The following is a 12,131-nucleotide window of genomic DNA, read 5'->3' as shown; positions in this document are numbered from 1 at the left end:
CAAAGACGGTTGTAAGTCATAAAAAAAAATGTAAAATGAATACAAAAGGCTGATACCCAGTTCCCATTGTCCTTTGACTCCAGCAGGGAATAAAGAAAAGCAATGGGTAATTATAAGCCTATAATCCTAGCTACTCAGGAGGCTGAGAGTTGAGGATCATGGTTTAAAGTCAGCCTGGACAAGAAAACCAGTGAGACTCTTTTCTAGTCAATCACTAGAAAACCAGATGTGGCAATGTGGCTCAAAGGGTGAAACACCAGCTTTGAGCAAAAAAATGCTCAGGAAAGCTGAGTTTAAGTTCCAAAATAAATAAAAATAAAGATAATTACAAAGCAAGTCAATTTAGTAATTATACCAAGTAACAGAAAGATAGCTCACAGAGGTGGGCAGAAAGGTTACTTGAAAAAGTTAAATCTAAGCTGCAGCTAAAATGATTATATTAATAGGCAAATGAGTATTTCCAAACCAGCCACAGCAAATTTAAGGTCTAGTGTTATTTTTAAAAATGTGCCTGAGAAAATGAAAAGTTCATTGTTTCTCTTACAAATAGCAAGATAATAATAAGTAATAGAAGGCCACCAAAGATTTTTTAAGAAAATCATGATGAACATTATCAGGTGGAGATTAAAAAAAGGTGGCAGAGGCCAGGGGCGTGGCCTTGTGGGAGAATGCTTGCCTAGCATGCAGGAAACCCTGGGTTTGAATACTTGATACCACATACTCAAACAAAGCTGGAAGTGGTGCAGTGGCTCAAGTCATTGAGCACTAGCCTTAAGAAAGCCTAAAGACAGTGCCCAGGCCTTGAGTTCAAATCCTGAGACTAGCAAAAACAAAATAACAACAAAAAAAGGTGGCAGAGCAAGATGGGGTAAGGCAAATAATCTTTCTGAGCCAGGTGCCAGTGGCTTATGTCTATAATTCAAGCTACTCACAGGAGGCTGAAATCTGAGGACTGTGATTTGAAGCCAGGCTAGGCAGGAAAGTCTATGAAACTATTATCTCCAATTACATTAAAAAACAAACAAACAAAAAAACCAAAAAACTTGGAGTTGTGACTAGCTTTGAGCAAAAAAGCTCAAGGACAGTGCCCAGTCCCTGAGTTGCAGCCCAAAGAGTGGGACACACACACAAAAACCTTTTTGGGAATCGGATCTAGAAGAAGCATTCATATCAATGTTGCCATTGGCTTTTGTGGGAGCTGAACCTTTCAGAAAACTTAACTGAAGCCAGGAAAATTCCCATAAGGAAAATTGTATATAGTGGGCTGGGAGCATAGCATAGTGGTAGAGTGCTTGCCTAGCATGCATGAAGCTCTGGGTTCGATCTCTCAGTACCACATACTCAGAAAAAGCCAGAAATGGTGCTGAGGTTCAAGTGGCAGAGGGCTAGCCTTGAGCAAAAAATGTCCCAGGCCCTGAGTTCAAGCCCTAAGACTGGCAAAAAAAAAAAAATCTCATATAATGTATCTTTTACATTCCAGGAGCTCACACAACAGAAGCAGCCCTAGGTTAAGAGGTTTTAATGCACATCCTTTTTAAGGCATAGGGGAAAAAAAAATCTAAATCCGAGCACTTATTAATCAAGGCAAATTTTCAGCATACTTGATTAATGCTATCCAATGTTAGTGAGTCCAAACTTGATTTTGTTTAAAAACTATGTTTTAAAATTAAGTATATACTAAAAGTTTGCTGTATTTGCTTTATACATCTTGATTTCAGCAATGGCACCCCTATGAGGTTTGAGTTATCAAGGCATCCTCTTAGCAATTCCAGAATCAAAGTCTTTGTTTACTTTGCTACCCATGTTATTAACCTAGAATCAAGTTAGTACCTATTCCAAGCAAGTCAGCAAAATTAATCCATGGTGAATAAGTGATCTGATGGTTCAACCCTTACCTGTTGCTATGCTTGGATTTCTCCCTGTCCTTTTCCTTGTCCTTCTTGTGCTCTTTATGCCGATGTTCTCGATCTTTGTGTTTATCTTTGTGTTTATGCGAATCTAGAATCATAAGAGACCAGTTAGTTAAGAACATGAGCTGTCTTCTACCTGCCTACTTAACAAGTCAAGCTATCAAGAAGAGGGTTACAATGGCAAAGTAGTTGCAATGGCATATGCCACTGGAGGGAAGATTGGCACCAATTACCCTTCCCCTAAAACCAAGACTAGAAGGGATGGGTGAGAGATACAAGGAAAAAGGAGTTAATTTTGTAAAAAGGAACAGGAGTGCATGTTCTTCCTATATCAAGTACTACCTTAAGCTTAACCCTAAACGATATAAAGGCATGCATTCTTGTTTCCTCAAAGACATACTGTAAGTATTAACATACACACAGGTTTGTTCCCCATCACAAACAAGATTTACAACAAATCCATTAGTCTAAAAGGTTTTCCTTATACTTTCTCCTTTTGATAAATCTTTACCTTTTACCCCCCCATAAAGTGCAGATTTGATAGAATTATGGAATCTATTTACTTATGTAATTAGATTCTAAAGTTCACAAGAATAAATGAAAGGATACAGAATTTACTGTGTCTAATTTATTTTGCTCCACAAGGTTTTTTTCCGGTTGGGTTGGGTTCCCCCTGACCATCCCCAGTCCTGAGACTTGAACTCTGGGCCTAGTGCTGTGTCTGAGCATCTTTGGCTCAAGGCAAGCACTCTACCACTTGAGCCATAGCTCTTTTAAAGTAGTTTATGGAAGCTAGGGTCTCATGGAGTTCCTGCCTAGGCTGGTTTCAAACTGCAACTGGCAGTTTGAAGGTTTTTAATATTCATCATTTAGCTGGTTGCTTTATTGCATAGATGGTGATGGGGTTATCTTAGGAATTCTAAGAAGAACTTTACCAATGAACATCTCTCTGGTTCCATTTTAGTCCTGAGTGGTACTCCCTTAAACAAATATGCTGAAAATTATATCTTCAACTTCTTGGTGGACATTTGTTTCCAGGTACTGGTTATCGTAAGTCTACTCTGAATATTTAGATGTACACTACACCCTTCTATATACATATATTATTTCTCTTGGAATACACTTAGAAGTGAGATTGCTGCGTCATAGTATTTATAAGAAATTACTAAACTGTATTTCAAATAACTAAATTGTTATATATGATTGGTATCATAATTTCTACAAATTCTAACCAATATCTGGCCTTCTATTCTGGTAGTACTTCATTGAAGTTGATGATTAATGCTTAATGAAGATTATTTTCATAAGCTTCCCCCCCTTTTTAAAATTTTTGCCAGTTCTGGGGCTTGAACTCAGGATCTGAGCACTGTCCTTGGACTTTCTCAAGGCTAGAGCCCTACCACCTGAGCCATAGCACCACTTCCGGCTTTTTCTGAGTATGTGGTACTGAGGAATCAAACCCAGGGCTTCGTGCATGCTAGGCAAGCACTCTACCACTAGGCCACACTCCTGGCCCCTCACTTCCCTTCTTTAGTCAAATATCTGTTCTTTCTCTCACTGTTTTGTTTTTTTTTTGTCTTATTACTGAGCTGTACAAGTTCTTTATATTCTGGATTACATTTATTTTCTTTTACTCTTCAGTTCTATTTTCCTGCAACCAACATGGATTCTTAATGGCTGAATACTTCACATGCTATTTTTAAAAATCCACTCATTAATTGATAGGTACCTAGATTAATTCCATGACTTGGCTATTGTTCTAGAGTTCTTCAACTATGTACTCATATATACTTCAAATATATATCAAGTACAGCTGGATCATAATGGTAGTTTTAGATTTCTGATAAACCTCCACAGTGACTGCAATGGTTCGCTGTACCAATTTACGTTCTCATCCACAGAACCTAAGTGTTCAATTTTTAAAATAAAGATTTCTAGGTGTTCTAGCAGCATGTTTGAAAAGATGGTCCTTTCTCCATTGAACTGCCTTAGCCACTTTACTCAGTGTCAAGTAACCATATAATCTGTTTCCTACACACACACTCTAAAATCTGAAATAAGAATTACATAATACCTTAAGTTTGTTTTCGCTGTTTTGTTTTGGCCCTTCGTGTGCTCTGTATTTCTGGGTGAAGAGACCAGGAGCACTCCTAGCTACTCAGGAGGCTGAGATCTTTTTCTTTGGTGACCCACTCCGTTTTGCCTATACTTTTTTTTAAAAGCTACTCTGGCGGGATCCAACCCAGAACCTTAAAGTATACCATAGACAAGTGCTCCTCCACGGAGGAACAGCCCTAGAACTTAGTGTGGAGAAAAATTGAAATGTCAAAATGCAACATTCAACACCAGGTTATAAAAGAAATCTTTATAACACTAGGTCATAAAAGAGAATACTCAATAGTCTCATAGAAAGGTAATGAGGATCTGAGCTTTCTATCAACAGCCACATAGATGACCCATCTTGAAGTGGATTTTCTGGCCTCAACTAAGCATTGAGATCACTGCAGCCCTGTCTGACAACATTTTATGAGACATCCTGAGCCAAACTCCTGAGCTAAATTCTCCTAGATTTGGACTCACAAGAATTATGAGCGAAAATGTTTATTGCTTGAAGCTACTGAATAGTCTTACTAATAACCTAGACTAGCCTCAAACATGGGATTCTCCTACCTCGGCTTCTGAATACTTGGGACTATAAGCACAGAACACTATATCTAGCGTAAGCTACTGAATTCTGAGGTAGTATATTTCCTATCAATATATGATGAACCTGTAGACTATGTATATGTTCAGCCCATTGCTGGCTCACAGTGAAGTAAATTGTTACTTGGGATAATCCCTTGAGCAACTATTCTATGCCAGACCTAGGGAACAGAAACTTGTACAACTGTTTCCCTGGCTATGAAAATTTCCCATCTCAGAAATGAGAAAAATAAACATATAGTATCAGAAGTAGGGCTTAAATACAATTTTCTGTGCAACATATAGAACCGTCCAACTTGTAAAAGTCTAAAATCTACTTTTTAAAATGCTGAGTCAACCAAAACAAAGCTGATGACCTCTCTATTAAAGGGAACTAGTGCATTATATCTGTCTTAAGCCATAATAATGCTATATATGCAAGTCACTATTAAAATAAAGCATGTGCAGTTTGATTTTAGTTGTAGTCCAGGTTTAACAAAGAAGGTTCAGCATATCAAGATTTGCTGTTTTAGCCCAAGGGTACGGCAGGATCATAGTATCTGAAACAACAAAACCACCCTCTATGGATAAAAACCCCACCAACACCTACAAAACATGTACAAATTCATTCATCAAAATGAGTGAATCAATGTAGTAATTTTAAGGTGATAAGAAACCAAGTAAAAGACAAATTGAGAGTGGTTCCAAGTAGGTTTCAGATAATCAGCCAATAACATTTTTCAAGTGCATAAAACTTCAAAACAAATTTTAATGCCAGATCTCCAACTCTTTTTTTAAAAAAACTGCTCTCTAAAGTATAAAAATAAATGTGTAGTGAAAAACTTAGGGCAATAGCTGAATAGTCTCACTAATACAGTTAAGACCTCAGTCAATGATCTGAATCTCAAGTACCCCTAATTTAAAAAGTAGTTAGGCAGCACAAAAGTAGGACTACAGGCCAGGAGTTTGGCCTAGTGGTAGAGTGCTTGCCTAGCATGTACGAAGACCCAGGTTCGATTCCTTGGTACCACATATACATAGAAAAAGCCAGAAATGGTGCTGTGGCCCAAGTGGTAGACCTCTACCCTTGAGAAAATCCAAGGACAGTGCTCAGGCCCTGAGTTCAAGGCCCAGGACTGGCACACACACAAAAAAAGGACTACAAAACTGGGGTGTCTTTTTTTATTTTTGGGGGGTCATGGGGCTTGAACTCTGGGCCTAGGCACTGTCCCTGAGCTCTTCGGCTCAAAGCTAACACTCTACCACATGAGCTACAGCACCACTTCCTAGGGTGCCTTTTAAATGCCAAACACATTTAAAGTAACTGGTTGCCAACTGGTATTGATTTTCAAATTGATACATAGATTCACAAGTTAATCTCTAAGGATAAAAAATTCTGAGTAATTGAGGTATGGATTATTATATTGATGATTTTCAAATTGATGTATAGATTCACAAGTTAATCTCTAAGGATAAAGAAATTCTGAGTAATTGAGATGTGGATTATTAATATTATTTAAAATCTGAGGGAAGGGAATCAGGAGACATGGGGACAGATAAAATAACATTTGACAGAGGGTTTTCCTTATTGAAGCTAGGCAGTAGATACATGGGAACACATCATTTTATTCTTTTGTATGTGTTTGTGTGTATCTTTGAAATGCTTCAGATAGGGCCTCGCACATGTATGCATTCTATCCTTAATCCTTGTTTCTTGAATCAAGCCATCCCCAAGCCGACTGGACGTGTTTCCTGCCTCTGCCCCTTGAGTGATGAGAGATTACAGACAAGTACCATTATACCATACACCCAGAGATGAAGTTTAATTGATAAAATGAACTCAGGGTCAGGGTTCTCTACCCTAAGGATGACAAGGAGCCACCTCAAGCAGAAAAGGAAGGAAAGTAAAATTTATATGCAGGAGCCGGGAGTTTGGTCTAGTGGTAGAGTGCTTGCTTAGCATGCACAAAGACCTGGGTTCAATTCCTTGGTACCATATACATAGAAAAAAGCTAGAAGTGGTGCTCTAGCTCAGGTGGTAGAGCTCTAGCCTCGAGAAAAAGCCCAAGGACAATGCTCAATCCCTGAGTTCAAGCCCCAGGACTGGCAAAAAAAAAAAAAAAAGTGTAGGTAGCTGGGAGTCTGGCTTAGAGGTAGAGTGCTTGCCTAGCATGAGCTCAAGCCCAGGACTGGCAAATAAAAAATAAATAAATAAAAAGAAGCTGACAGGCGTGATGCCTCATGCCTGTAATCCTAGCTATTCAGGAGGCTGAGATTTGAGGATTACAGTTCAAAGCCAGCCCAGGCACAAAAGAACATGAGACTCTTATATCCAATTAACCACCAAAAACGGAAGTGGTGTTGTGGCTCAAGGGGCAGGGCGGTAGCCTTGAGCGAAAGAGTTCAGGAACAGCCCCAGAGTTCAACTGACCAAAAAAACCCTAAAATGTATGTAGAAGGGTATATGTAAAATAAATAGCTAGACAGATGCTCTTTAATCAACCTAGAAGATGATGACAACAAAGGGAGTAAGAACTAAGGAAAGAAATATATAAAAGGATCCTTATAGCATATTGCTAAAAACTCACTGCTATGTACAATGAATGCAGGGGAAGACTGATAATACAGATTAGATCTCTGGATCCTAGTAACTGGGAGGACAAGAAGCCTTGGCAAAAATAAGAAAGCTGTGCAGAACAAATAAAAGATGAGGAAAAGGAAAAACATTGGAGAAACAATGTGCTTGCTAAAGTCATTTGGTATTTAAAGTAACTGTGGGACATCTGGCTGAAGATGTTGGTAAGAAAAGGAGACAGTAGGAAAGTAAGGCCAAAATCTAAATCCCTCATGGTGAAAATGTTTGTAAAGAGCATACTTTGAACTTTCATGTCTTTGAACATAAAAGCAGTATATATCCTCTTCCCTGAACTGGAATTTATCTAAGAACAGATCGGCTACAGTGATTTGGAGAAAGGATGTTGTCAATTCAGGCATTTGCTAAATGCAAAAAGAACTTTAAACTTGCCTGATTAATAACTAGAATATGTAACAAGGAAAAAAAAAAGACCAAAGAAGAAAAAACCCACAGGTACTACTGCATATTAAATCATGAGAAGGGCTAGAGGCATGGCTCAAATGATAGAGCACTTACCTTGTGAGCTTACAACCCTGGGGTCAAGCCCCAGTACTTACAAAAATAACAAGTGTTACCAGTCTTTTTGGGGGGGTGGGGGAAGGGCAATGGGTACCAAGACATGTGAAAGGGTATCAATGTATGTGAATTAATACACCTTCTATCTGGCAAATATCATGTAACCCTTTTATTAATTCCAATAAAAAATAAACATAAAAAAATAAATCATGAGAAAACCTAGTTCATTGTGAATTCACATCATTTAATAGCTCTTGATAACAACTGTTTCAATTCTTAGCATTTGAAAACTCTAGATAAATATTTGGGAGGAGACCTCTGAAGCTGCCTTGAAAAAAGGTACAACATGTAACTGCCTCCTTATACTATAACCTAACTGCAAGTTCTTTGCAAGGAGAGATAAGAAATAAACGCAATGACCAAAATCAACATTTTTGCTATTATCTAAAGTATTCCAAGATTTAAAAACAACAACAAAAAAGGCTTCTAAGTAGAAAACTTCCAAAGATGAAAGGCTTGGTTTCTTTTCCCATCTTAAGAACAGTTGCTGACTAGCAATTATACAAGGATTAGATGGTTTTGTGCTAAAAGGATCCTTTTACAACTAGCTTCAGGATTGAGGGATAATTCAATTTACAACCATCAAATATGTTCAAGTCCAAAGCACTCAGCTAAGGACTCTGCCCTCAAAGAATTTACAACCCAATAAGGTACTTAAGATATGAATTCAAGCAGCTGCAGCCCAAGATATGTGAGAAAGGAAGAGGCACTAACTACTACAGGTGCCAGCACCAATGGAGGTACTTACAATATCTCACTCAACTTTCTTCCTGTTTTATGAAAGGGAAGAAGCCCCAGTAGCAACTGTATGTATGTATGTATGTATGTATGTATGTATGTATGTATGTATGTATGTATATATATATATAGCAATTACTATATACCACCTCAAATTCTCATAACCCTGCAAGTATCTATGTCATCAAAGATTAGACACATTCTGCTTTATTCAACATCTCTGAAAACTGTCTAGCTGGTGTATTTTTTGTGAATTTTGCAAAATCTGAAAACATTAATTCACAAGTTCTCTCCCTTTGACTCAGTAATCTCACATCTGGGACATAGCCTAAAGACATACCTCAAGGTATTTATGAGGAGTGAGTGAGTAGGTGGTGACCAGGTTAAGAGGAAATGCATTTCATAAAAACAAGTGACAGAAAAAAAGTGAGAAGGCAAAAGACAGATTAAAAAAATAAGTGGCTTATACCTGTAATCCTAGCTACTCAGGAGGCTGCGATCTGAGGCTGCAGTTCAAAACAAGCCCAGTCAGAAAAGTCTGTGAGATTCTCATTTCCAATTAACCACCAAAAAACCAGAGTGGTGCGATGGCTCAAAGCACTAGCCTAGAGTTAAAGAGCTCAGGGACTGTGCCCAGGCCCAGAGTTCAAGCCCCAGGAACGACAACAAAAATAACAAAAGACCTGAAAAAAGTTTTAAGCAAAAAGACCATTTTGAAGTATTTTAACTATTTCTCTATTGTCAACTTTCCTTTTTTTGTGTGTGGGTCATGGGGCTTGAACTTGGCCTAGGGACTGTCCCCTGAGCTCTTCAGCTCAAGGCTACCACCCTACCCTTGAGCCAAGCTCCACTTCCCTGTTTTCCAGAGGTTAAGAGGAGGATAAGAGTCTCACGTCCTTTTGTGCCTGGGCTGGCTTTGAACCTTGATCCTTAGATCTCAGCAACTGAGTAGCTAGGATTACAGGTGTAAGCCACTACGCCCAGCTCAACTTTCCACTTCTTGTTCTAATAATATTAACCAGAGAAAAATCTTAAATAAGCACTTCTTATACAATATAAAGGTATACCACTATGTCAGGCAGATTTCTACATCTGTAATTCCAGTGGCTGAGGCAGAAGAATCCCAAGTTTAAGCCAGCGAGGCTATACAGCCAGAATCCATCTCAAATATTTTATGCTGCTCTATGTATATGAGCAAGCTGAGAAAACAAAGCAGGGAAAAACCATCTCAGTCTTGAAGAAGTGGAATAAAATTCCTTTTCTAGCATTCTACCATTTGAGCTACAGCTCCACGTTCAGGTGGTAAACTGGAATTAAAGAGTCTCACATACTTTCCTGCCTGGGTGGCTTCGAACTGTGATCCTCAGATCTCAGCCTCTTTTTTTTTTGCTTGAACTCAGGACCTAAGCACTGTCTTTTTCCTCAAGGCTAGAGTTCTACCACTTGAGCCACAGCACCACTTTTGGCTTTTTCTATGTATGTGGTACCGAGGAATTGAACCTGGGTTTTCACGCATGCTAGGCAAGCACTCGACCAGTAGGCCAAACTCCTAGCCCCATGATCTCAGCCTCTTGAGTCACTAGGATTACAATAGTAAGCCACCAGTGCCAGGCTATTTCTCTCCTTCAAACAATAGCAAATTTTCTTTCTTTCTTTCCTTTTTTGTCGGGCCTGGGAGGTGTCCTTGTGCTCTTCAGCTCAAGGCTTTATCACTTGAGTCACAGCGTCACTTCCAGTTTTCTGGTGGTTATTGGAGAGAAGTCTCACAGAACTTAGTGCTTGAGCTGGCTTTGAACTGTGATCCTCAGATCTTAGCTTTCTTGAGTAGCTAGGATTACAGGTGTGAGGCACCAGCACCGGGCCTTTTTTATTTCCCCCTATGCATGCAATACCGAGGAATCGAACCCAGGTCTTTGTGCATGCTAGGCAAGCACTCTACTACTAGGCCAAACTTCCAGCCCTCCATCCAGGTTTTCAGGGATGCACTGATAATACCAGTAAGCAACCCCAGACAACTATATTCACATTAGCTTAGATGCAGTCAGTGACAGATAGCCAACTGAGTAGCCAAGACTATGCAATTAAGGATCTCTAATTTATAATTTTTTTGAGAGAGAAGAGGCAAATCAAGGATGTGGTTAGGTATAGCACTTGCCAGGCAGACCCTGGATTAGATCCCTGGGTGGGAAAGGAAGGGAAAGGGCTCAAGAATCTGACAAGAACACTAATCATGGCCAGGAGCGTGGCCTAGTAGTAGAGTGCTTGCCCAGCACACACTAAGCCCTGAGTTTGATTCTTCGGTGCCACATACACAGAAAAAGCCAAAAGTGGCTCCATGGCTCAAATGGCAAAGCACTAGCCTTGAACAAAAGTATCCAAGGACAGTAGCCAGACCCTGAGTTCAAGCCCAAAGACTAACAAAAATAAAAATTAGAGAAAAGTAGATTATAATGATCAGATCAAGATTTTTATGAAAAGAGTCCTTTGCTTCCATTAAAAAAAAAATTGAGGGGGGGGGCAGAAAGCTTTCAAGTAGAGAGAAGGGAAGGGCTCTTTGTGATCTGGTGAACCAGAATCTTTCACACTGATTCACAATGATAGGTTTTAGTGGATACTAAAATGGTGGTATCATATGAAAGGCTCCTACATAGTCAAACAGAGTCATCAAGTATAGGTGGGAGAGTTATACAATCCAACTTATGGCTTGGAAAGACTATTAACTGTGTCCTAGAATTTTGGAAATTGATCTTCCTTAAGAAGGTGAACACAGAACAATTTTTGTCAAAGACAATTCTCTGCTCCTCTGATGTACAAATAAATATATAAGCAGTTTGCTAACAAAGTGAGCATGTGAGGGTACACATCTGTCATCAGCACTTAAAAGGTGTGGGAAGACAGACTTCAAGTTCCAGGCCAGGATGGGCTATGCAGCATGACCCTGTCTCATAAACTCAAAAGCTGAGGATGTAGTATAGTAGTAAAGCTCCTTCTGCCTAGCATATTCAATGCCCCAAGTTCAATTCTCAATATTGCTGAATGAAAGCTATTTAAAAAAATCCAAGAATAAGAAAATAGTAGAAACATTTTCTTGTTTTGAGGGTGGTTACTATTTAAAATCAGGGCTTCGCCCTTGTTAGGCAAGGGTTGTACTGCTGAGCCATTCCTCCAATAAAAGTTTCCAGTTAAAAAAAAATCCAAATTACTGTTTGTTCTCCTCAAGTATGTCCTGAATATAAAGACCTCTTATCTTTATCCTTTATTTATCCATTTTGATTTGTCCACTATTGAAACTAATGGTGTTTCCCCGTAACCTGCTATTCAAAAGCTAGTAAAACAAAAAACATCTCCAGTTGGGAAGATAACTTTTTTTTTGGAGGTGGGGGAGAATTCTAGTTCTGGGAGTTGAACTGAGATCATGGGTGCTTGTCTGGAGCTTTTCTACTCAAGAGTACCACTTGAGCCACATCTCCATTCCCAAAAATTATTATTTTAAGTATTTATTACTTCATTATTAAAACTGTTAGTGATATAATCCCTAGACATCACATCACCAAAGCTGAAGTTGAAACAAATTAACATATTTAGCACTC

General features: G+C 38.9%; 1 protein-coding gene across 1 annotated transcript in view; it reads right to left on the bottom strand.

The window, feature by feature from the left end:
- Top1 (DNA topoisomerase I) overlaps positions 1–12,131 on the bottom strand; it is a 145,035-nt gene that overhangs the window by 54,190 nt on the left and 78,714 nt on the right. The window contains exon 7 of the mRNA XM_090352715.1: positions 1,896–1,998. Within this exon, the coding sequence (XP_090208841.1) occupies positions 1,896–1,998 (103 nt within the window). The remainder of the gene's footprint in view (positions 1–1,895; positions 1,999–12,131) is intronic.

This window comes from Megascapheus bottae, chromosome 18 (assembly GCF_031878675.1).
Source record: "Megascapheus bottae isolate mThoBot1 chromosome 18, mThoBot2.hap1, whole genome shotgun sequence".
Classification (NCBI taxonomy): Eukaryota; Metazoa; Chordata; class Mammalia; order Rodentia; family Geomyidae; genus Megascapheus; species Megascapheus bottae.
The sequence above is the reverse complement of the archived record's forward strand: the minus strand, read 5'-3'. Positions and strand labels throughout refer to the sequence as shown.